Here is a 26,542-nt window from a genome sequence, read left to right as displayed (position 1 = left end):
ACACTGGAGGCTCTGTCTTTAGGGCGTCACATGCCCTGCACAACATCTGCTCAAGGTCCTCCATGATGACAAATTGGTTAGGGTTCACGGCGGGGACAACCTCTGCACATTCAAACCCAGAAAAAACTATAAAAAAGAGTGAACGACAAGGATAACCGGAAAAAAAGATAGTGTGAAACCACCAACCGTCGTCGTGTAGAGGGGCGACAGGGCGAGTTCCTCTGGAAAAACAACTTCCATCACCCACGCTGAGACTCGTCATTCTTCCTACCCAATGAACAACGATCCAGTCACAAAGGGATGTAACAAACTTCAAATCTTCTAAACAAAATCGTCAGCGAAGTAATCTCAGGCATGAAACTTATTTATATTTATATATGACATAACTCATCACATTCTCCAATCCAATTATGTATACACAGTTATCTCACTGGACAGTCACACCGCTTCCCCGGGGCTTTAAACATCGGTAATAAATGCATTAACCTCACCTATCCGTTTTTCGCACCCTCCACCAAATGTTCAACGATTTTTCATTTTCGCATTAAACGCGTCGCATTAACTCCCCTCTATGTGATACACGAAACAAATCTCTAAAACACCAAATTCTCATCCATGGTATTAAACTACCCTAAACTATTCAGATGACATAGAAAATTAACTACTAACTATTCATATATTAAACGGCCAAGTATCTGGCCGAACCTTTAACATTCTTCTGACTGCACGTGGAATAAGCTGAACTAATACAGGTATAGAAAAGTATAGGTTAGTAACAACCTTTGTTTAACAACGTCTGAACAATGTATTATAATAACATTAATAGAGTGAATTTAATTAGGAGAGTCCTATGGGAACATTCTTGGTGGATGTTACAATACTCCTCTTATGTTTGAAGTTTTGGAACTCCTTTATATTATCAATATTGTAATGTGAGTTGGCACAGTTTTCTAACAGGTATTTTGTTAACAGAGCTTTTTTAATGTATTGAAAACTTCATCAAATAATTAATGTCGATAATATTTTTTTTAAAAATTAATATTTAAAAAATTAACACTAACATAAAAGTATATTTTTAAATAAAAACCATAAAATAATTATAAAATATTAATAGAATACGTTGCTTAATAAAACAAAAATTAAAAAAAACGTTGCTTATAAATTAATTTTATAAATTACTAATTTAATTTTCCCATCTATACTTATTAAGCAACATTTTTTAAATTATTGTTTTATTAGTGTTAATTTTTTTTGTTGAAATAAAATAAAAAAAATTATTTTCCACAACAATTTTTTTATTTTTATCTTTTAAGATTTTTTTTGTTTTAAAATTTCATAAACTCATACAGTCATGCTGGTCTTTTTTTATTTTTTTAAATTTAATTTTATTCACATAATTCAAAATTTTAAATTATAAAATCTTTAAATTAAAATTTAAATAAATATAATTTAATTAATAACTTAATTTAAATAAAAATGAACGTATTCATATTATTATATTTATATGATTAATTATATTTATTCGATTTAAAAAATTAACTATTTAAAATCGTTAATACGAGTATATTATTTTTTTAATCAACATTCTTAAAAAATCTTCTTGTTCATCTATTCTTTTCCAATAATTAGTACCATTCCCCAGACAGTTTTCATTTTTCACCATAAAATACCTACGCTTAATTTAACGTTAAATATTACGCATGCATTAGTGAGAACGTATCTGCTACACTCAAGTTCAGGTTTCCAACAGGGTCGATGGAGTTATAAATATGGAGGATACACTCCTATGCCACACTCCAAACCCTATACTCTAAACACGTATCCCCATCCCCATCGAAATAGGAACCAACACGAACAAACTGAAAATGACAATCGACTGTTTCTCAAATATCGCTTTCCTTCCAAATGACATGTGGGTAGCAATTACCATTAAAGTTGCCTCAGACTCCATTCGACAGCTGTGCAGTCTCAGAATGACCTGTAAGGCTGCACGCGATGCGGGAGATTCCGATATTGTTCACCGGAGTGTTTCCATCCCACCACCGCATGCCACACCGTGGTGGTGGTGCCTCAATCCGGAGGCAAAGAGATTCTTTGATCGATGCATGGTAGCTGGCCATCCAGAGCTTCTGTTTCGGGAGGCACTTCGGGAACTCTTCATTAGACATAACGAAAAGGTTGGGCTCCAGATGCTGAATAGTGCAACAAGTACAAGCCATGTAGCAGCCAAATACGCACTGAGCATGACGTTGCTGCTTCACACGGACGGCAACGATGATAAAGAAAAAGGGCTGGAACTGTATCGCGAGCTTGATGCGGCTGGTTCACTCGCTGATTGTAAGTCAAGGTGCTTTTCAATTCTGACAGTGTCCTGGCCAGGTGAGGTCCAAATGCCCCGTATAGAAGAGCAACACACCGTCTGTGCCGCACCTAGGTGCTCGACCAGGGGACATATGCCTCTTCTGTATGACTATCGGAGACGTGCAGCAGAGCGAAACTCCGTCCATGCTTACGGAGGGGCCGCTCATATCCCCTGCATCCAGTGTCGCGCAGATTACGACCTGCAAGCCTTCGTCAACCTCCCATGAGTTAATACAATTGAATTACAACCTGTATATCAAACGTTACATAAATTAGTCGATACAATTTAATTACATACTTGTTTTGTCTTTCATTTGTTATAATTAAGTAACGAAATTTATATGTTATTTAATAATATTTTATTTCAACCAGAACCCTGTCCTTCATCAAACCAAAAGTTAGGCTACGTTATGCTCCTTGCAAAACGACACGTGTCAGCCCCACAGTCGATCAAATTCCAACCGTTGGAAATATTACGGTTGCACAGTTTCACTTTCCTGCTCAAATCACAGGAGCCATCGTCGTTGCCTTTAAAAACCACCGAAACCAACATCCCATCTTAAACCTACTCAACAAAACTCTCCCTTGGAATCTCAACATGGTCCGTGCCAAGAAGAAATACTATGTTGTTTTCATAGGGAGGGTCCCTGGTATCTATAGTTCCTGGCCGGCCTGTCATACCCAAGTTAACGAATTTAGCGGCAACCTCCATCAGGCTTACGAAACCATCGATGAAGCTCGTATGGCGTTCGAACAATTCCAATCAGGCAGACGATCACAGACTCAGCACACCAACAATAGTCCTCTACTACATCAAATTCATGCAACATCGATTCGGCACCACCCATCACCGATTCCTGACCAACTACTCCCTTTAGACGAAGGCATACAGGAGCAACGTCAAATTGAAGGAGGGGACAACCACTCAACTGTCCGTCATACCAACCGATCCAACCAGAGCCGCCGGCAACAACATCACTACACCTGTATCCTATTTATAATCGTTACCATCTTCGTCCTATACTTAACTCTGGTTAGGAAGTAGGCTCCTCTTAACCTTAGTTATAACAGCAGCTATAACCATGTGTTACCCGCTTTGTAGGAGTCTAACATTTCACTGTCTACCGTGGTTTACTTTTTAACGTATATTCTATTGTATTGATTAGTTTAATGTTCACTTCATGCATAACATCAGCTTATTATTCCAGCATAACTGTTATTAACTCAGCCAAGTATAATTAACCATACGTGATTTTAGCACTTTAATCCGTTAATCCATTAATCCATTTACCCTCCTCCTCTGTTTACGTCATCTGTTACATACGGTACATACAGCCTAAGATTTTTACATATAGACAATTTTAATGTGAAATGCGATAATTTTTGTTATTTTGGTATTTGACATTCCTGTTATGATAGTTCATAGCATTACTGCGGTTTTGTAAGACAAATATATTTTTTTCAAACTAAAAAGAGGAATCGTCGTTTTTGAATAATATTTTTTCTTTATTATACAGAGACAAAACAAAACATCATACACGTTTTGTGTAAAAAATACTTTTGTTTTTACCGTAAACAAAATAACGACCCCAATGTAAGTCACAAGAAAAAACGAAAAGGATCTTGAGATCTGCTTCCTTTGGGGACTGAGAATGACTCTCACTTAATACATGATAATAATTTGACGAAACACATACAGCTACAAAATCTCATTATAAGCTGAAAACTGATAGAGGAAATGCAAAATGCAAAAAAATTAATTTCATTGTACAATGCAACGGTGCAAGTAAGGCGATTTTATCCCTACTAAATTCTGTACCGACTCTCTGCAGCCTACAACTAATAGGGAGAGATTATTATCTGCATAATAAAATTAACACAGCAAAACCATAAACAACTTCCGTGACAAACATAATTGCTTCACTTGCTAAAAGATACATGAAAACGTATAGCACAAAGTACATTAAGAAGTTTAATTCATCTCTCAGCCCTACTAGGAAGTACAAAACGAGACTTGATGAAATGGAAAAGGAATGGCATTGCAACAATTGTCCAATTTAAAATACTAGTACACTTCAATGATGCTTAGATTATTGACATTCATGCATCCAATTGAGCCTTCCATACATATAAACTTCTGTACAACCCGGTTGTTACATTTATAGGAAACAGACATTTCTTTTATAGATGCAGTATCCTGTGATGAATTGAAGAACTTATTTCGGCAACCACCTGTCATGCAAGTGACACAATTGGGTTGAAAGTGTTAAAATTGTAGTCAACTGTGGAAATCTACAAAAATTTCAACCTAAAAGAACAATACAGAACATAAAGTTGGCAAAAACAAAGTACAAAACAGCTAAAGTGGTTCATCGTCTTTTCTATTTTCTTCATCAAATCAGAACAAAAGTATTTAAAGGGACAATAGAAAGTAAATCGAGCCTCTTTAAACGATAAAAAAAAATTAAAATTAGAATACAAGGGAAGAAGAAACAGTGTCAGAACAATGGGAAAAACAACAAACAAAAACAAGAACAAAACAGAAGCATACCTGAACCGGATAAGCTTAGAAGACAAACATGGGTTCCAGCCAAGAGAGCAAAGCGTGTCTTTTCCATCCACTAAACAAAACACAAATCCCATGATTTGTTTTCCATAGCAATCCGGAGAGAACCGAACTTGCACCTTCCAACAATGTAAAAGCACAGAACCCACAGAACATATCTTACATACTAAAACTGATGAACCAAGACTGAACAATGGAGAAAGATGCAACATTACTCTTATGCTAATAAAGCTTTCAGTGCAAATAACACGGAAGAACAGAACAAAACTTCGCGCCAAAACAACATACACAATCTGACAATCTAAAGAAATGTAGAGTAACGTTAAATTCAATAAGTTTCTTTCTAACAAGGGAAAAATGCTGAATATATGCAGCCTCATGTGGCCAACGAAGTCAAAAAACACAATCACGTGTTTCCCATGTCATGCTTTGAAATTTATAAGGTAGCAAAACTGAAACAAGCTGTCAACAACATATATGTACCTCTCCAACAAAAGCCCCTTTTCATGTTGCGCAGAATTCGTCTCCCGTTTGTGAGATTTTGTCACTTTAAATTGCTTCACGTGCCCCTCCCTCCTGACGAAAACATGATTTCTAGCCAAGGACCATGGATTATGTCGGCAATGTGCGCACGCACCCTTTTCTTATCCCCCCTTCTGGGCCTCGACCTCAGGAAGTCAGCAACAAAGAAGTACACATTAAAAAAAAGTTACTGCATTTTTAATTTCTATTGCGTAATAATTCGACGCCAAAAGAGATCATAAATCATATCAGTTTCAATTTCCTGCATTCCTATTGGTTATCGTGCTAACAACAATCATTATAGACCGTGTTACCACCATCACGAGGTAGCATCGAATTTCTTAAAACAGAAATGTTCGAATAGCCTGCGGAAACAAATATTGTTGGAGTTACCAACCGGGATAAAATAGAAGTAAAATGGAGCAAGAAAAAAAATGATAGTGTTTGAATGATCGAAGGCTGAGACAGAGTTGTAGAGTTATCAGAACTAAAGCAAGAGTTTCTCGTGGCATTTGAGTACAAAGGAAAATCTAAATTTAAATCCGCGGCGATTCGTTTGACTGCTTCCGAAATTGATTACTCAAGTTTCAGAGGTTTCCATATTGATCACCATCGTATGAATAGGAAAATTGTTTCCCATACGGCGGTCATCTTCATGGAAACTTATCAAACTTGAATCATCAATATCGGAGTCACTCAAATAAATCAACGGGAATTTAAATTTAGATTCCCCGTTATACTCAAAAACAACGAAATAATCTTGCTTTAACGCCGATAACTATACAACTCCGTAACAACCTTCATTCAAACAAACGCTAAAATCTTCTCTCTACCTCCATTTTACTTCTATTTCATCCCCAGCTGGTAAGTCCAACAATATTCAAGTTTTCAAATTACATTACAATGATTCTTTGTTCTCTTACTGGCAGAATAAACCATAACCAAAAAGCCAGCAACTTCTGATGCAACATGAAACAAACCGAATCATCAACTTATTCACCATTTTCGGCCACCAAACAACTATTTGCGAATTTATTTACCAGCACTAATCCCCTTCGTAATTAATTATTTAATAATTCTAAGTCAATCATCAACTGATTAAAAAATATAAATGACACAAGGACAAACTTCAACGTCACTCACCTCGCCAATTGGTTCGCACTAACTGAATGGCCTGTGGCAGAACAATATTGGTTTTGCATCCAGATCTCTCATCCCATACATTCCGGCAGTATTCTATAACCAAAAATTTATATAAAATAGATTCAACGAACGAATAACCTCTTTCATAACCAAAATTAGAACATCAGGATCTCCGAAATCATGTTGGATATACTTACAGTTTTTCCAAGGTCTGGGTGTGCTTCCCACAATTGTCCCACCGCACTGCACACTCCATCGGTAATCGCTGACATAAACACTCAGGATTTCATCCACCTAATACAACCGACTTTCAGATCCGTCGGAAGGCCTCTCTCTCAGCCTCTATCAAACAGATTTCAGATTAACCAAATTTAAACGAAGTTTGACATCAACAAAGAAAAATATCACAAACCTGAATGGGAGAAGATGGGCCCCACCTCTTAGGTATCAAACAACCAGGGCAACCCATTTCTATCCATATGATGCATGAAGCTGGAACTACTGGATCTGCCAGGTATTAAGGATCTTGGCTCTCCGAAGGGGTAAGGTTCGCCGGTATGCCACTGTTGGGAGGGGATGGTCCCCGCTGCTTCTTGGCTCTCCGGAGCTGCTTGGAGGCGGTTCTTCAACGGGACTCGCATGGGGTTAGGGGGCGTTGGTTCCTGGGACTGGGAGTGGCTGTCAGGTGCTGCTTCCGCGCGACCTCGACGGTTTGCGAGGTCCTAGGAGAAAGACGTGGGGTTGGGTCTCGCGTTTAGAGAGAGGGGTTCCTTGTTTCTTCTACGATGGCTGCGCTAGGTTACGAATAAATATATTCAGGTAATGAAATGGGGGTGGGACATGGTTTTTATAATTTACCCGATCCAACATAAACAACCAGGCCCATTTAGTCCACCAAAAAAACAACTCCATGCTATCACTCCACTACCGAGCTGGCTTAATAGCTGTGGCTCAATAATTTAACAACACACTACAGCTGCCCCCAAACTAGGAAAATTCCTGTAGCTTTTGCTTGTCACCTCTTGAATAGGTTTTGGGAACACCATGCATCCTTTTTCTATGATTCTACACCATAATAATCCTAATTAATCTGCACCCTCAACATTTTTAATAATATATCTCAATGGTACTGCACCCTGGATCACCAAAGATCCAAAAAAGTTGACTGGAGCATTGGAAAGCCTTCCTATATTATATATATACACATATGGGGCTTTTGTCCAAGCATGGTCTCTTACTTCTGCTTGAAGTTTTTTCTCCATATTCCCCAAACAAATAATACCCTATAGGCCTATACCCACAACTTGGAGAATTTTGAAGCATCAAAGAGAAAAAGAAAATGATCAAATTAAAGAAACCAAGCATATGTCATTGGCTACGCATAATCATAATGGAGAAGAAAATAATATTTAAAATAAAGCAAAATTTATTTTTCTCTTCTAGGGTACAAGCCACAAGAAGAATTTGTTGTCCTTTTGATTATATTCAGACATATTTATTTCTTTAACGAATACGTCAATGTTTTCCTTTTCAAAGTTATCGTGATTATGGGTCAAAATTATTTTTGCCTTTAATTTTTCTAACTCCTTTTCCTTTATTTCTGATTGGGACCTCACTAACAAAGTCGTCTCATCTACTTTGAGGAGGATCAAAAGTACCTTAAATAAGCCCCTTAGAGTGGTCCACTATTTATATATATATATAATATGGGATCATTTAATTTATTTTGTTCCTACCCCAAGGCATGGTAAAACAAATATAATTCACAAAACATGCACATATTATATTTTTGTGGATTATGACGTTCAAGCATTACCTTTTTTTTTTTTTCCATCACATTGTGATTGCGTCATATCTAAAGGAATCATAATAATTAAGGTAAAGTTATTGTTTAATTGGTCATCATTTTTTTTATTGTATTTTATATATAGAGAGAGTTCAAAATACAACATAAATTGTGAATGTTAAGCCTAGGCTTTGTCCATTTCTGGTTTCATATTTTATTTTCGTGTCTTTGATATATGTTATATAATATTATAATCTATCCACTGATACAAGTTATATATATTGAGTTTTAGGGTGTTATTAATGTATACTTATTTATATGTTTCTATCTGATAGTTTAGATTTTTATAATAAATAATTTTATAACATAATATTAAAATTTTTATAATTAAAAAATCTAATATTTATTTCTTATTTTCTCAAAAATAAATTTAAGATAACACAAACAAAAGAGAAAAAAATTATGCAAAAATTTACTACGTACGTACTCAAATCCCAAAAAAATAAAAATAAAAATACAACAACAATAAAAAAATATCTTGCGTAAAGGTGCATAAATGATTTCATGATATGGATATCTGTCGATTTGAATATTAGCATTCACTTTCATGTGTTATTTCATTAAAGGATTAGATTAAGACTTAGTTAGTAAATTAATCTCTCAAAACATATATACTGATATACACACGCAAATACACCAGTTTAGTATCTGGAAAGTTTATAACATCAACTTTGTTCCTAGCCAATATATATAACATATTATTTTAGTTTTTACAAAAATGTAACTTTAATTTAATTACAAAAATATATACATCACAGTCATTTAATCATTATAAAGTATGAAAGAATATCTATTTTTTTATGTTATTTTTTTTTTTACAATTTCATCTGTTTGTGAATATTATTTGAAAATCTTTTTTTTATTTTTTTTGATATCTTAACTTTTGAATATTGTATTTATTTTTTTATTAAATAAAATATTATTATTATTTTTAGAAAAAATATTAAAAAATATCATGCATTTTTTAGGAATTAATTAAATTGAAAAATTTTAGAGTTTGAATTGATGTTATAAGTTTTTCGGTAACTAAAATGACTCATATTAGTTTCACTTTTTTTTTAACTAAGAAGTTCTTTTGCAATAATTTTTTTTGGTGACTCGTTCTTTTGCAATATACGTTCTTGATTTGTTGTTATATAAAAAGAAAATTAATAAAAGAAATGTGCCTTGCAAAGGCTTATATACATTGGAATTGAGAGTGAAATTGTGTTCCAGCTGTATTTGTAGACCCACTATGTGGTTGGGGTGGTTAGATCGAAGAGCATAATGGGGTTTTGGATTGATAGTGCATTATTGTGGCATCTTTTCTGGTTGCTCTCCAATTTCTTTTATGTGTGGGGGTTTGAACCCTTTGTTTGCTTCTATTTACGGGGAAGCTGAGATTGACATTCATAATAATGGTCCTGCTATGTGTATAGTGAAAAATCATGCATATCAAATGTAGTAGTGGGGCTTAGAAAGGGCTTTGATTTGATTTTAAGATATGAGAAATTTTTTTTCCAATTCATTGTTTATAGGGTTTTCTTTTTAATAATTTTAATAAAATTAAAAGATGTGTTATATAGATAAAATTTAAGATCATATAGTATGAGTCTTACATTTCACTTAATAATAAAGAGAGATATATATAGATTTAGAGCTAATAAGTTTATTATGCACTAAATAGTGAGTGCTTCCCTAGATGTACTCAAATACAAGTAGTCAGGCGGGGTAAGGAAAAAAAAAAAAGAAAACCAAAGAAAAGATATAATGACAAAATTGAGAATATTGATGGGTGGTTCATGTTGAATAATGTCTTAGTCATATGAACATGTACAATAATGTCTTAGTCATATGGGCATAATTTATCCAAACAATATCTTATAATTATGAAAGGAATCAACCCCAAATTGGTAAAATTTAATCTTTTTTAGTTGGGGTCCTCTCCTTTGATCAACAACATAATAATGAAGATGCGTCAAGTGGGGGCATATGCAGTCGCTTTACAAATTCTGCTTTATCCATGTGGTGGTTGAAAATTTTCAACCCTTTGGGATTTCCTGCTCAAAAATAAAACTCTTTGGGGTTTGGAATATGAATGGTCCCCTACCCTATTACTACAACAAGATTCCTCATAGTGATAAGTAATAGATACGGGCCCACTCTCTCTATTCCCCCTTTTTCTTCTGAATCTCATCAACATTCAACAACCCACTCTATCCTCCACTTCAATTCAGCTCCCTTCCGTCTCAAACGTTTCGGATTCACAACTTCTACTAACAAAAAAAAAATTGATAAATATATAAAAAATTATAAATATATGTGTTGTACTTAAAATTGAGAATTGTCTAATTCATTTGAGGTACTTAGGATTAGAAATTGTCCAATCCACTTAAAAAAAAAATTCTAACCATTAATTAATTTTCCTCAACTCACTGATTTTGAAACTTAAAAAAAAATTTTACTTGCATTCTACTCCTATAATTACTTCATCATCCTCAATTCTTTCTTTTGAAAAAATAAATAATTTATTGACCAACCATATTTTTAATTAATAACTTATTTCCATCTTCTTTCCTTCACAAAAGAGAGCATATTTAATTTGATTGGCTAGTTAGTTTGCTTGTTTTATCTTATATTAAGTATATGATTGTGGGTAATATATATATATATATATACAAATTTTCTATTATCAAAAACTTATTTAATCCTAGATAATATGGTAATTAGAAAACAAGAAAAAAAATTAAAAGATAAATATTTTATTGCATGCATAAATTTTAGTATTAAAACAAATTATAATGTTTTGTAGAGACATTTAAGTCCCCCCATGACACGCGCGCATGAAAATAGTTTATAGGTGACTAATAATGGTAGTGTGACATTACATTACCTTACTTAGGGTGAAATGCTCTCTAGTTTTGTAGAACAAAGATGTTGCAATTTTCAATGTTTTTCTGATCCTTTAATATATTTGTGCTGTGATGGAAAATTTTGATGGTGTGATATAGCATGAGCACTTTTGTAGCCCAACAAGAACAAAGGCTCTTCCACTATTGTAGGGTAGATTGGGAAATTAAAGGCACACAAGTGGGGCACCATGATTGAATGTAAGTAAAGGCATCTACATAGGTGGTCGGTGGTCTCTATCAAACCAAGTATTGAGGCAGTTACTCAGATTTTTGAATTAATTTTAATAATTTTTAATAATTTTTAATTTTAATATATAAATAATATTTTGTTAAATAATAATTATTTGATAACTTGAAATCTTGTATTGAAAAGGCATTTAGTAAAATTAAAAGATGAAAAATAACAATGATTATTAGTAAAAAAAAAGCCTAAAAGAAAATATATTATAAAAACATTATTCTGCCAATATATATGATATAAAAATATTTTGCTATAAACGATTTTGCAGCATGTGGTATTTATTTAATGTGACGATTAACAAAAGTATAGAGTATTTTTCAGGGATTTGAAGTCCAAATTTTAACATTATTTAAGTAGGTAGATAGGGCTGGATGCATGAATTACTCTATAAAAATAACTGGTAAATATTCTTGGAAAGAAAGAGATGAAGTAAGCAGTGTAGTTATATATATTGGCTTAATTCATCTAAAAAAAATAAATAAAAATAAAAAATAAAAGGATTAGCATTACGACAGATTAAACTAGTAGTGGATAATACCTAGCTACCTGTCTGGTTTATAAGATCATAATATAAGATTTCAATAATGTTTCATGCTTCAGGGTGCTAAGTAAATCGGTCACTTTCATGGTTTTCTAATAATGGGTTATTTATTTATATTTCTTACAAGAATATTGTTATGCATTGTTTTTTATTTTTTGTTTTTAATAGGATTAGATTATGCACACAACTGGCACATACCGTAGATATCATGCACATGCACATGCACAATAATTAGATCAGTGTCTGTACAAAAATACAGTTTGAGAAATACTAGAATATACTTAGAACTCGCACGTAATTTATGCATACAAATTAATTAAAATATATAGCAGAGATCAGATTATCTTTGTAAATTAAGCAAAAATTATATAAATAATATTGTTTCAAATGTCTATCGAAATATATCAACTGATTGGTTTGCTGTTGTGGCTTTTTTTGGATAGGCACAAAAAACTTGGATATATATAAAAAGGTAACTACTCCTATGAAGATGTCAAAAACATCTTCTCATGATGATCCTTATTTAAAAAGTGTAACTTATTTGTTTAGTAACACTTTGAATAAAGGTAACATTTTTACTTCAAATAAAAATCAAGCCTTACAATCTATCATCCAATGGCCAAAATAAAATATCTTCACATAATGACAATCATAAAATCTTCATTGGAATAGCCACCATATAAAAAAAGCTCACTCGTTTTTATGGGAATTGAAGAATAATTTTGTAACTTTTCACTTTCTTTTAAGAAAAAGTGAATGATGTATTTGATGTGTGAATAGAATAGAATATAATTATAGGATTTATTTCAGGAAAAATTAAGGAAAAACAAAACATATACTTGAGAGAGATATGACTCATGACAATTGACATATACACACCTTTAATTAAAAGTTATAACTTTGGCCAGTTTTTATAGTTTATAAGTTTTTTTTTAATTTTTAACTTTTAAAAAGATATAATATTAATATTTAGCATAATTTTTAAATTTAAATTGTAATTTTAAAAAATTATTTAAACACTTATAAAAAGTTAAAAAAATAACTTTTTACAGTAAATCTTTTTTATTATTTTAAAAAAAATATTTTTAAAATTAAAAAATCAAACACAAAATAACTTATTTACAAATTATTTTTAATGTAAATATTTATTGTTTAAATTCTTTTTTTATTTTTTTTAATTAAATTATTTACGAAACTGAACTTTAGACGAATACACTCTTCCTTCCCCTTAAAAAAACGGTGGATTTGGTTTTAAGTAGAATTTTAAAATAAAAAGTTTTAAGTGTAAATATTGTATCGATAATATTGTATAGTCAATATTCAACACAAAAAAAATGATATTTAAATTTTTTGAAAACAATAATATCCAAAATTTAATTTAAAAAGATATTTGATATTTATACTAAAAACAGTTCATCTTTAATAAATCTTACAATAAATTTGTTATTTAATAATCTGTTACGATATTAGTTGAAATTGGCCATTATAGTCTTGATTTTTTAGTATTATTTTTTTAAAATAGAATAATACTATGTGTATATTAAAATCAGTCATCAAAACTAGCTACTAGTATAAAATATATATTAAAATATAAATATACATTGAAAATAAATTAAACTATATATACATATATTTATGCACAAATATATTGACTAATTTTAATATACAACTAATATTTTCATTCAAATATATACTCCATTTAAATTTTGGATGCGTTTGTGTTCATTTGAAATTATTTTGAAATATTATTTATATTGGATAAATAAGACTATAAATGCTTTCATTGAAATTATTTATATTAGGTTTTGTTTTGTAGATGATCAAGTGCCCTAACACTTATTAAAATTCAAAAGTAGCTAGAAAGTGTTTATGGAATTCATATATTTATTGTCATTTTTTTGTTAAAATAAGCTTATTTTTCTGTTGTTAAGATAATTGAGTTTAGATTAAACTATCTTGATTAAGAGCATTGACCAAGAAGATGAAAGTGATAGGTATCTTTGTTTTTTCCAATGCAGAAACAATTTTAAAAAAATTATAAGCAGTATGCCTTTCCTATTCAAATTTTTTATTTGTTAGTAAGACTCAAATTAATGCTGATGGCAGAATAACCAAACATTATTATTAAGTTTATTAAGTGATTTCTTATTCAATACCATGCATTGATAATTAGCTACAATGGCATAAAATAACTCTAAATGCTTTCGAACTTGGAAGGACCTCACATGAAAATTAATCAAATATGATAACTTGACAAAACTTTATATTAATAATTAGCTGCAATTTTTAATTGTAAATACTCAAAAAAGTGTACTCATTTGGAGTAAGGTTTATGCCGTTATTACATAATTCTTGGTTGGTTACAACAATTATGTATAATAGTTGAAGATAAAGTTGTTGTTTTATTTACACTACACTACATGATCAGAATTGTTTCAAAATTAAAGGACTGAAAAAATGTATTCCATGTACTTACATTTTAAGTAGATAAAACTTTTAAAAATTGGTTTTCACATCAAATTTTATAATATTTTGTTGTATTTGTTTTTTTCTTTTTAAATTACTCTTTTACATCAGATTCTATAATATTTTATTATATTTTGTTATATTTTTTAGAAAACATCTAATTATTTGATTAAATTTGCATTTTGTTTGCTGTTGTAATTAAAATTTTAAATAATATTTTTTAAAGTATATTCTCATTCTTGACCCATTAATCTACCATCAATTATGTCTCATTATCAATTCATTTTTATTTTCAATATTAGATATTTTGATCACTCTGTCCAAATTAAAAGAGTTAACAAGAAGTCTAAATTCATATAAGTATATGTAATTTTTCAATCAATAGCATAAGTTACTTATTAGTTGTGATGAACTTTCAATTTATATTTTGAATTATTCAATAACAACAACACTAAAACCTGCACATCCAGTTGATGATTTTGGAATTGGACTTAAAGAAATTACTTCTCTTTTTAAGGAATAGAACACTTTTGCTTTAGAAGAATATAGAGGAGCAAGTCTACAATATACTTTTTTTTTTTTCTAATTAAGACATTTCATTTACAATCATTATTTTTTTCTATAATTTGAGTTTCAGTTTAAATATTTAATATTTTTGTTACATATTTTGGATGAAAGATTGTAATAATAAAACAATGTAAAAACTATTACAAGAAGCATGTTGAAATCTAATATTATCTTTATTATATAAAATATTTAATTTTATCAAATAAGTCTAATTATTAATAAGTATAAAAAAAATTAAGAAATCTATTTTCACTCCAAAGTTGTTAGAAAAGGTCAATGAATCACTGTAAAATTAAACTGACATTTGAAAAAAAAATATTAAAACAGTTTAATAATTAACTTTTTCAAATAAGATGAAGAGTTTATACAAATATTTTCGGTAATTATATAGGGAATTAGATAAAAAATTTACAATATCTTAATTTATCTTATTTATGAAATGATTATAAAGTATTGAAATTAATTTACTCAAGAATTTAAGTGAGTATAAAGAGATTATGCCATTTGAACTATAGTTCATTGGCCATGATGGATGATGCATTATAATTGTTACATTTTTAAAATTCTTAACTATTTACCGTGATTATTTACACCTTATAAATTTGAATCATTTGTAAGGTTAGAAGATTTTAGCTCCAACCGTTGATGTTGAGCAAATGAATGATTACCATACTATCTTTGAATAAGAACAAAGTGAAAATATACTTGAATTATGATTTATCTTACTTTTTTTAAGAAGGACCAATATATTTATGCTAGCAAGCACACTCCAAAATTTTTAGTTACTATTACATTTTTAGGGTTTTTAAATTATAAATTACATTTTAATCGAGATTGTGATGTTATATTTATTAGAGATATTGATTATTCTGTCGAGCTGTGTAATGGATCTAGATTATTCATTACACCATTGATGAAAGAATTTTTATTCTTAATTTCATTCGACATTAGACTACTTTTTAAATTTTAACAGAGACAATTTTTTTTTATGTTCTCTTATGATATGACAATTAATAAAAATCAAAGACAATTTTTGAATTATATAAACTTATTTCTCAAGTAATTAATTTTTACTCATAATCAACTTTATGTGGCAATTTTACGAATCATCAACAAACATGGATTTAAAATTACCATTTTTCATGACAATTTAAACAAGGAAAAGTCTAGGGGGCAGCAGTTTTATTAAATTTTGGCCAGTATGTAACCAGCAGAAAAAGGTGAGTCATTGGATAAAATTTTACACCAATTTTACACCATCAAATTATCATTGATGACTAGTTAATGGCTAACAATCACAAAAATTACTGGCCCCTAACATTACTCTTTAAACAATTTGACTAAAACAAATGATGTAGTTTATCGAAATTATTTAAAAATGTCTAATTTTTTCTTTGCAATATCTAAGATATGTCGTCTCTATATTAGATTATTAGTATGTCATTCTTAATTAACTTCTTATTATTAAAATCTACTCATTCAACGTGAAAAATATTTAACTCTAAATTTATTTATCCTACAAGATTTTATTTCAACTTTTATATGCTTATTTCCTACGTACATATAACTATAACTTTCAAATATAAATAATACACTTGTTAAGATACATTGATATATGGTCACTTTTAATAATATTAACAGTTACAAATTTAAAATATTATAAGCAAGGATTCAACAATAAAAAAGTTGGCTATGTTGTTTTTTTTAGATAAAGTATACATCCTAATTTTATAAATTATGGGATTAATAATTAAATTTGTCTTTAAAAATGGATTATTCTTTAAATTCGTTTTTAAAAAATTTTATTAATTAAATTAATCTTTTAAAAATTATAAATTTATTGTTTTTGTCTTTCTATTACTTCATTTACAGTTTCTCTCAACAATCAATGATATATATTAATATTTTTATAAATAAATTATAAATAAATATAATAAAATAAGTATGTACACGATCCGCGCTTTGGGCGGGCTTTATACTAGTATTATTAAATTATATACCTGGACTCCTGGAGTAAAATAACATATTAATTAATTAATTATGGTAGTGACTCCAGCTCACTCTAGCAAGCTAAAGTACCTAAACTAGAGCAAAATACAATTTAACCTTTTGTAGAGCAGAAAAGGGTGTCTGACTCTACCTGAAAATTGAGGTGAGTTTTGTCTTTAGGTCATGGAAAAGACACAATCTAACTAAAAAAGAAGACCAAAATAAAATAAAAATCAAGATAAATGAAATGGAATAATTAAAACTATAATATAGTTTTTTTTAATTTATATTGTTGAAATAAAATAAAATAAAATAAAATAAAATAGAAAGGATGGGGTGTGTGAGGGATGCAAAATTGCAAAGTGTGAGGAGCGGATTGAAACACGATTGCGTAGAAAGGTTTATGTGTCTTCTCTAATTGGACAGATCTGATCTCATCTCTCTCTTTTTTTTCTACATCTATCTCTTCATTGGGAAATGAAGGCATCCATCTATTAATATATTTTAATTATTTTTCCTCTTTCATCCAAATTCAATTTTATAAATATAAAGTTCAATTTTTATGTATATAAATAATGGATGTTATCAACTAATGAACTAATTCAACATTAAGTATAAGAATTAGTATAAAAACCTATATTAAGAATTTTACATAAAGATTTAATAATATATTGTCATATTAATAAAAAATATTTATCTTATATATATATAATTTTTAATACATAAAAATTAAACTAAAAAAGAATATAAATAATGTTACCTAAACACTATAAGATTAATGACCATATATTATTATTAACATGTGATTATAGATGTAAATCTTATTTAATCACAAATATTTTGAAAAAGAGTTTCATTTTTATACATTTATATTATATAGAAGTTTTACATAATTATTTAATAAAATTTATATATTTAATTTTTTAATTGCTTCCCATCTCGCCATCTCCGTCATTACTCTCAAGTAACTAAAAAAAACCCTAATGCTGGCTCAAAGGCCAATCCCATCCCCCCTCACTCTCTCTGAGCTTTGAAGCTCACTCCAGCGGCAGAACCTCCCTCTCCCTCTCTCCCTCACAAAATATATTCAGAGAACTTCAATCCCTCATGTAAATATTCTAAAGTTTTCCCAATGGAAGCAAATTTGCAGTTATACTGAGGCAAGTTTATGCCTTCTAGTGTCACATGCCGACTCAAATCTTGTCATTTTCATGAAACTGCATAGAGCATTTTCCTTCTACACCAACCTCAAGTTTTGCACCAAACCCAACAACAACAAAGCTTCTTCTTTGTCACAAGAATAATAATAATCATATATCATGAAGACAACATCAATAACAACAGCAGCAGCAACTTGAACTGAAGGTACACTTTGTTATTTTCTCTTTGCAAAGATATGAAACTACGAATTTAATTATCCATTTTCTGAAATTTCTGAGGTTGAAATCTTTTTACCATTTTGAAGGGAACTCATATTGAGAAGCAGTGAAATAGCAACCGTTGGTGCTATCTTCACTTTCAGGTAACCCCTTCTCTATGTTCTTTTTTCTCCCTGTTTATCATTATCACCATTTTTGAACTGGGGTAAGGTCATGTATCTTTTATTTTGATTTGAGGAAAAGGATTTGATTTTGGAAATTTTCTGTGGTGATTTGTTGTCTTCTTTTCTTTGATTTATGCCTTTGATTGCTCTAATTTTGTACTGTGGTTTGTTTTTTGGTGCGCTTTTCATTTTAAGAGGATTACTAAGTTACTTAAAGATTCATTTTAAAAATTTAGTCCTTTAAAATTATTACTTGACATGATATAAAAAAATTTGTGATATTTTCAACCTTAAAATGCACTTCATATTTCATCTTAAAAAGGTGTTATATATATTTGACTATATTTGGAGTTTTAGACTTAAATATACTCATTCTGTAAGGATTTTTGGACATCATTTTTTTTAACTTGTATAAATCTCTATAAATTATGTCTTTTTAGAAGCAGTAAAGACAAAAATTCTAGCAAATGAGTAAGAGGACCAAATCTAAGAAATATAGGGTAATCTCCTATGTATCTCATACCGTTAATGCAGAGTCTTAAATTCATACTTCTTGCTTATCTTATTTTGTGGAAGTGTATACAAAAATCAGTTATTAAAAAATTAAAAAAATTAAAATACACATATATTTATATATAAATACATTGGTGATTGATTGTATTATAAAAATAATAATTTTGTATATTAATATAACAAAAAGAGATTAATCTCTCATTCCATATCACATGTACAAAATTTTATTGTTTATGTATAAAATCTTTATTTATAGATTAAAAAATTAAACCATGAAATAAAATATAGGAGAATAGTAGTAAGTTAGTTGATTGAAGAGTGCCATGACTAAATACTTGGCAGTTGTCAGATTTATTTGAATTTAAAAACCATTTCAGTTATTTGTGATGAGTTATAATATAATACACTTTATCCTTATTATTTTAACATTAATTCAAAACTAATGCTGTAAATGGTTATTTGTATGATTGTTTTCAATACACTGCTTAAAAAGAATGATCGAGTTGAGCGCAATCTTTCTCCTTTTGATATCAGAATTTGAAAACAAATTTTAAGCGCTATCTTTCCTTCTTGAGTGCACAGATTTAATCCAGGTTTAAAAATAATTTCTTTTCTAGATTCCCTCTATCTCTCTTTCTCTTCTTTCTTTCTTGTACTCTCTCTCTCTGATTGAGTACACAAATGGAGTGGTAGGTTCAAAATACATGGAGATATCACAAGCGAGGAAGAAGAAGCAAGGACTTTCGCTGCTGATGGAAGCAGTAACGGTGTCTGTTGATAATACAAAATGGAGAGAGACAGAGAAAGGCAGAACAAAGCAAAGAAGATGAAAACAACAGAGTGACAAAAGGAAGCACGACCGAAGAAGGAGAAGAAGGCGGCAACGACGGTGATGGATTGAGAAAGGAGGAGGCTACGTCGAGAGAGAAAGGAAGAGGAGTGAGGTGACGACGGTGATGGATCCACAGAACAGCGTCACAGCGGAACTTTACCGATGGCGGCTGTGGGTGCTGCAAATGCGTCGAAGCAGTTCATTGTACATTGGGGATCTGGACCCTGAGGTCGATGAGAACCTCTACGATTTGTTCGATCAGGTCGGACAAGTGGTTTCGGTTTGTTTTGCCCCCACCCTTTTCTCAAAATTATTTTTTTGTTTTGTTTTGTTTGTTTGAGTTTATTTTTTCTTTTTCTATGATTATTTATCATTTTATTAAGTTGCTTATAATGATTTTGCAGTTGCTTTTCAGTTATATGATCTAAGGCAGACAAGGTATATTGAACTCAAAGAGGTAGAGTGCTTTTTCTATTTCCTTTTAACAAATCAGCATTAAGTATTAGCGGCTAATATTGCTTGCTCTTTGAAATATATGAATCTTCTATTATTATTGTTAGTTTCAATATTTTGTATGGATATATTATAAATAAGAAATTCCCGATCATGGTTGAAATTGAAAATTTAAATACCTGTGGTCCTTAGAATTTGCAATCAGTAATGCAGATTTTATCTAATCCTTTTCAATGTTTGGATTCGGCTCCTCGCCTCCCTCAATTATGAATGCTATGTTAGTTAGTGGTTGTCATGTTAGACAGGATTAAGTAAATTTCAGTGAATCATGCGAGTTGGGGAAAAAAGTATTCCATCTTTGTAATTGTTATGACGTTAGAATAATTTGGGGTTGACTCATGAATAATTTAAATTTTTTTAGTTGAACCTGAATTAACATAATGTAAAGTGCTTTAGGAAAAAAAAATTTCTGTTTAATTACGAACAATTATTTATTAGATTTTGAAGCATTCGGTTATTAAAACATGTTTGATTCTTTTAGAATCATCACAATTTTTATCATACTGATTTCGTAACTCATGTACAAATATAACACGAAGGCTCTAGAAATAAAAAAGAATAAAAAACTAGAAGAATTATATAATGTGAAGTCTTTCTCATTATACATATATATGATTGGGGGATTCAGTGAAGTCTTCCCCATAATTGTCATTTACAAAAGAAAATTTTATAATGTGTAGTCAGAAGCATACTAATTTAAGCAAGGTAATCGTATATTTTTGTTGTTCTTTTCACTCTCTAGATACTCCCTATCTATCAGACTTTCTATTATTTTCTTTATGTTTATGGGTTTTATTGGGAATTTGAGCTGTTTCAAAAAAAGATTGTAATCAGAAACAAGTTCAATTTGTTATTCTATTGGACTTTGATATTCATGTATGTGTGAATATATTCATGTATTTCGTTATTCTATTGGACTTTGTTATTCTATTAGTTCTTTATTTAATTAAATTTCCTTTATTTTTGGCAGTCTAGCTACCTACTCTTTCTCAAATATATAACATTATAATTCAGGTTTCAATTTTGACCTCCAAACTATTAATGATGATGGAGAGTTGAAAAGTGACCAAGACTAATGAAAAAATTATTTATCATTATATTTCATCTCTGATGTGGAGTTTTTTTTTAATAATTGAATCTAATTATTTTTTATTGTAAAATTAATTGTTTAACTCAAATTTTTAATATTTGAAATTTAAAATTAGAATTTAGAATAAAAATATAATTTTAAAAAATTAATTGATATGAAAAAAAATTTAATTTTTGTTGACCTCAAAAAAGAATACAAGAATTCTTTTAGAAGATGTACTTTTCATTGTATGAAAATTTCTCCTTTTTTCATTTATTGTTGATGATCATAATAATCTCTCTGTAATTCATTTCTTAGGTGGGTTTAGATTAGAATAATGTATTGCATAATGGATAATAGATAGAGATATATGGAGGGAAAGGGAGAGAGCAGGGCTATAGATATATCAATATAGAAATAAGATGGCATCTCTCCTTAATATATATGTTTAATGTGCTTTCTAATTAAGTTGTATGATTTTTGTTTAAGTTGGATTGGAGAAGAAGTACGATGATGCATCTGTTTCTTTACAGCAATGATAAATGAACAACTAATTAATAGGGGGCATCAAATGATGGATGAAACAGACTAAAATATTGACAGGGGAAAGAAGGTTACTATATATTTCTTGAAATATCCTTACAAAATTTCGTTGTTGCTAGCTATTCATGTGTGTTCATTGTTAATAACACATTGTTCAAGAGACTCTAAATATTGGAATGGAGACTGCAGCAACTCTAAAGTCTCAGGTGTATATACAACTTATGATGTTGCTTAACCTCTTTATTAATACACACATCAAATTAAATCAATATACTTACCTACTACGGGCCTGCTACACATACAAGCATACAAGCAACTAAGTTGGCCCAGCCCAAACACGAAACACGCGCACGAAAGAGAGATAAGATGCCGCGTCCAAATCACGCGCTCAGCATTCGAACGGTTACGTATGGGAGACTCTTCCACTTCTTCCACTTCTTCCATTTCTCAAGGCACTTTCAAATCAATGAAACCCTCTCATTTTCGAGCGAAGATCAACTTTCAAAATATAGAAATCGTAGTTCGAAAACTGCATCAAAACACCATCAACCTCTCTGTGAAGAAGAATCTGAAGAAAAAACAAACCAAGAATACTCAACGTAAGTGCATTAAAATACTGTATATTTTACTTTTCTTCTACGTCGTTCTGATAGGGTTTACTGTTACTGTTGCTTCTTTGTTATACGTCGTTCTTCTGAGTTCTACGTCGTTCTTCTTAGTTCTACGTCGTTCTAAGTTCTCCTGCTATTTTTGTTGATTTTTGGGGGTTTATTCCGTATATTCGGGGGTGTAAACTGCTTAACCTTGTAATGTGGCTTTATATTGAAGCATGGCTGAGTGATATCTCTCTGATATCTATATGGATGTATCTGAATAATATCTATGGGTGTATGTCACTGTAATCAATGGGTGTATCTTGTTTGAGATCTTTGGGTGTATCTCACTGTTATGAATGGGTGTATCTCACTGTTATGAATGGGTGTATCTTGCGAATATCTGGCTGTCTGACTCATATATATGGGTGTATCTTACTGTTATCAATGGGTGTATCTTAGTTGTTATCAATGGGTGTATCTGAGTCATATATATATGGGTGTATATTACTGATGTCTTTGGGTGTATTTTTAGTTTCAGAAAAAATGGCAGCAAGAAACCAAACCAAAGACCTCAAATGTGCCACACATCTCCTGAATGATAAGTTCAGAAACATGACTGAGAAGAAGAAGGCCATTGTCAGGGATCTTGGATTCGGTGGGTTGATGCACATCCCACCACTGAGGGTGGATCACCAACTCTTGAGAGAGTTGGCAAAAAACTTCAAACTTGGGGAGAACAAACTGAGGACAGGATATGGTTCTTTCCATATAACCCCGAAAAAAATAGGTGATGCGCTTGGCATCAATGCAACAGGTAATTAGCTCAAAATTATAGATGTATATTAAGTTGTTGCTTGGGTGTATATTAACATGATGTTTGGGTGTATCTGAACTGACTTGGTTGCTTTGTTGTTTTCCTTTTTGTAGGAGATCTATTTCCTGAGAAAGTTGACTACAAGAAACTTTCTGAATCTGACAAAATAATTTATAAAAGATTCCAGGGTAAGACCCTCAAAAGTCTTACCGATGAAATGATGGAAATCGGCGTTGGCAACGAAGAGGAACGCCTGATGTTCAAGAGGATATTCATCCTCTACATACAGATGGCGTTCCTTTTGCCAACGACGATAAACAAAATATCGCCGGTGCACCTGGTCCCGATTTTTGAGATGGAGGGCATAGAGGAGAGAAACTGGGGGGGCATGTCTTGACCTTCATGATCAGGGGCATAACAGACTACCAGGAGAAGAAGAAGAAGGCAATCAATGGCTGCCTCTTCGCCCTGATGATAATCTACTTTCACCTCTCAAACGCAGTCGGAAGCGCTTGCAATGTGAGATATGCAAGAATATTTCAACCTTATAACCTTAATATTTTCAAATATGTTGTTAACCTTTCATTTTTATTCTTGTTTAGAGTCCCGATCCAATTTTTTGTGCCGCCATCCCAGCAAACAACCACTGACGCAGATTCCGAACCAACCCCTATGCTACAGATTGAAGGGGCTAGAGAAACGTAAGAAAATAGTATTGGGTGTATATTTGCTTAATGTTTGGGTGTATATTTGCTAAGAGTTTGGGTGTATACTCTTCCTGATCGATTTTGTGCAACTGTGCAGCACTCCTGAAACCCCCAAACAACATCAAGAAACAACACCCAAGCTTCCCCCAGCTCCAACAAAAATGTAAGTTAATTAGACTAGAATCAATCCTTGCTTGTCATCAGTATATTCTTATTCTTACTCTCATTCTTATACATACTGATGCAGTCATCCAGACGCCGAGGACGCTGCTGCCCTGTTGATGATGGCACGGACAGCAAGCTATGTTCCTAAAACAGATCTGCCGATGCCATCATTCAGCCTCGGATTGACAGATTCAAGCCAGGAGGGGGCGTCGACGCAGGAGACAGAAAGGGAAAAATCTCCAGAAACTGCAACTATACTGGAACAATTGGACAGTTTGGTCCAAAAGTTAGCAAAGGGAAAAGACGAAAGTCCGCAAATTCGGAGGGAGACTGGGGGAGAAAGTTCTGCTAAGTTTGAAACACCGGGGGAACAAATCAAATTCCGGATGATATGAAAGAAAAGTGCTACATCTGGGGGACGAGACTGAAGGAGGATGCAAAGGGTGATACTAACGAGTTTGAGGAGATATGCACTGTGACTGGCCAAGGAGAGTATATTTTGATGAGAACGCACCTTGCATCCCTCCAGGCAAACAGTGATATAGAATGTCAGGTAATTTTAGACTAACATTAATGTTTTTACACCAAAGTCAACTGCAATGGTTATTAATTTAAAATTGATTTCTAGGTTGTATCTGCCATCTGCCTCATCCTAAACCAGAAAAAGGAAAAGAGGTTTCATGCACAAATATACTGTCTCCCCCCAGATATTGTGGTAAGTGTTACTTCTACGAACTTTGGGTGTATTTAATGCATTGGTTTGGGTGTATTTTTTTAGCTTAGATTGGGTGTAAGTTGTTTATGTTCATGTTTTCATTTCTTGTATTGCAATTCTTGCAGAGCATGGCACTTTCTGATCACCCAAAGGGGAATTCATATCTCCGAAAACGAACAGAGAATTCAGGGTGGAAGCCTACCCCAATTTCATTCCCTTCATAGATAGGAAAAAATTAAGTTCGCATCCATATGTAAGTTTTTGTTTCGTAAATTTGTTAGTACGCTTATTTACTTATATGCCAAGTAAAATAACAGACTGTTGAAATGTGGCAATCTTTCAGATTTTTGCTCCTGTTTGCCACTCGGGACATTGGTGGTTATGGCTGATAAATACAAGAACGCGGAAATGTCAAATACTTGACCCGCTGCACAAAAAAGCTCCAAGCCATGAGAGAAAGGACATTAATAAATTCACTGTAAGTTCCCTCTGTCTTCTTTACTTTAATAGATACGTCTGTTTTGAAAGTTGAGTTGGGTGTATATTCTATATTCAATTGGGTGTATATTCCATATTCAATTGGGTGTATATTCCATATTAAGTTGAGTGTGTCTTGTCAATTGACTCGGGTGTATTACTGACTTGTTTTGGTATTTAAGGGATATGTATTTTCGAGATTGATAGCATATGCCGGCGGGAAACCTCTCGAGAAAGGCGAAAAGGAGAAGGAAATTAAAGCCCCATATGTTAAAATTTCAGGCCAAAAACAAGGTATAGATTTGTGACTCTGAACCTTAAACTTTCCTAAATGAGATTTGTAATTTATTTTCTTCGTTTTCAGCTATGACTGCGCTATTTACGTAATGAAGTGGCTTGAGTTAATAGAGCCGGAAAACATTAAAAAGGGGAAGTATGAATGGGATAACTGGACACAGGTAACTGTCTTTAGAAGTATATAACTCTGTATTACTTTACTGAATTAATATTTCTGTTTAAACATAACATACTTTTTAATTGTAGGAGGAGGTGGACCACTACAGAGTGGAATATGCTTCCCGGATACTATTTAGTGAGTTGAATAGACAGAGAGATCAGGCAATTAGAGAGAGTAGTGCTATAAGGCTGTCGAAGCCATCCTTTGTATTATTGAGTCCGTTCTGTCAGATTAATTCTGAGGATATAGAAACTGGGTAGTTTGTAAATTGAACAAATGATGTAAATGTTTGCCATTCAATTTATTCAATGTATATTTTTTTCCATAGTTAAACTATCTGTGCTGCTAAACTGTCTGTGATGTATTTAAAAACTGTATTACAGGTGGTAAAACATAAAGCAAAAAATCAAGGCATACGCATATTATAAATTGTTACACCCAACGCTAGTCTAATAATACACCCGA

The 26,542-nt window shown here is 31.5% G+C and overlaps 1 protein-coding gene and 1 long non-coding RNA gene across 7 annotated transcripts; both read left to right on the top strand.

Moving 5' to 3' along the window:
- Nucleotides 1–1,865: 1,865 nt before the first annotated feature.
- On the top strand, nucleotides 1,866–2,588 carry LOC130975733 (putative F-box protein At1g67623). Its single transcript, XM_057900475.1, has one exon. The coding sequence runs from the start codon at nucleotides 1,866–1,868 to the stop codon at nucleotides 2,586–2,588; it is 723 nt and encodes a 240-aa protein (XP_057756458.1).
- A 15,505-nt stretch (nucleotides 2,589–18,093) lies between these two features.
- LOC130976051 (uncharacterized) lies at nucleotides 18,094–25,298 on the top strand. 6 transcript variants are annotated; one of them, XR_009084548.1, is made up of 11 exons: nucleotides 18,094–18,498; nucleotides 18,599–18,655; nucleotides 19,883–20,283; nucleotides 20,426–22,745; nucleotides 23,275–23,556; nucleotides 23,670–24,075; nucleotides 24,159–24,257; nucleotides 24,361–24,426; nucleotides 24,511–24,981; nucleotides 25,057–25,143; nucleotides 25,269–25,298. It is a non-coding gene; the product is annotated as an uncharacterized LOC130976051 (long non-coding RNA). The 6 variants fall into 6 exon arrangements; XR_009084551.1 differs by having other exon boundaries at nucleotides 19,724–20,283; XR_009084552.1 differs by having other exon boundaries at nucleotides 18,599–20,283; nucleotides 20,426–20,478; nucleotides 22,266–22,745.
- Nucleotides 25,299–26,542: the final 1,244 nt, after the last annotated feature.

Source organism: Arachis stenosperma, chromosome 4 (assembly GCF_014773155.1).
Source record: "Arachis stenosperma cultivar V10309 chromosome 4, arast.V10309.gnm1.PFL2, whole genome shotgun sequence".
NCBI lineage: Eukaryota > Viridiplantae > Streptophyta > Magnoliopsida > Fabales > Fabaceae > Arachis > Arachis stenosperma.
Note: the sequence above shows the minus strand (reverse complement) of the source record. Positions and strands in the feature narration are given on the sequence as shown.

Bases quoted from the DNA above. Each gene is read 5' to 3' on its own strand.
- LOC130975733 (XM_057900475.1), top strand. From the start codon at position 1,866: ATGACAATCGACTGTTTCTCAAATATCGCTTTCCTTCCAAATGACATG.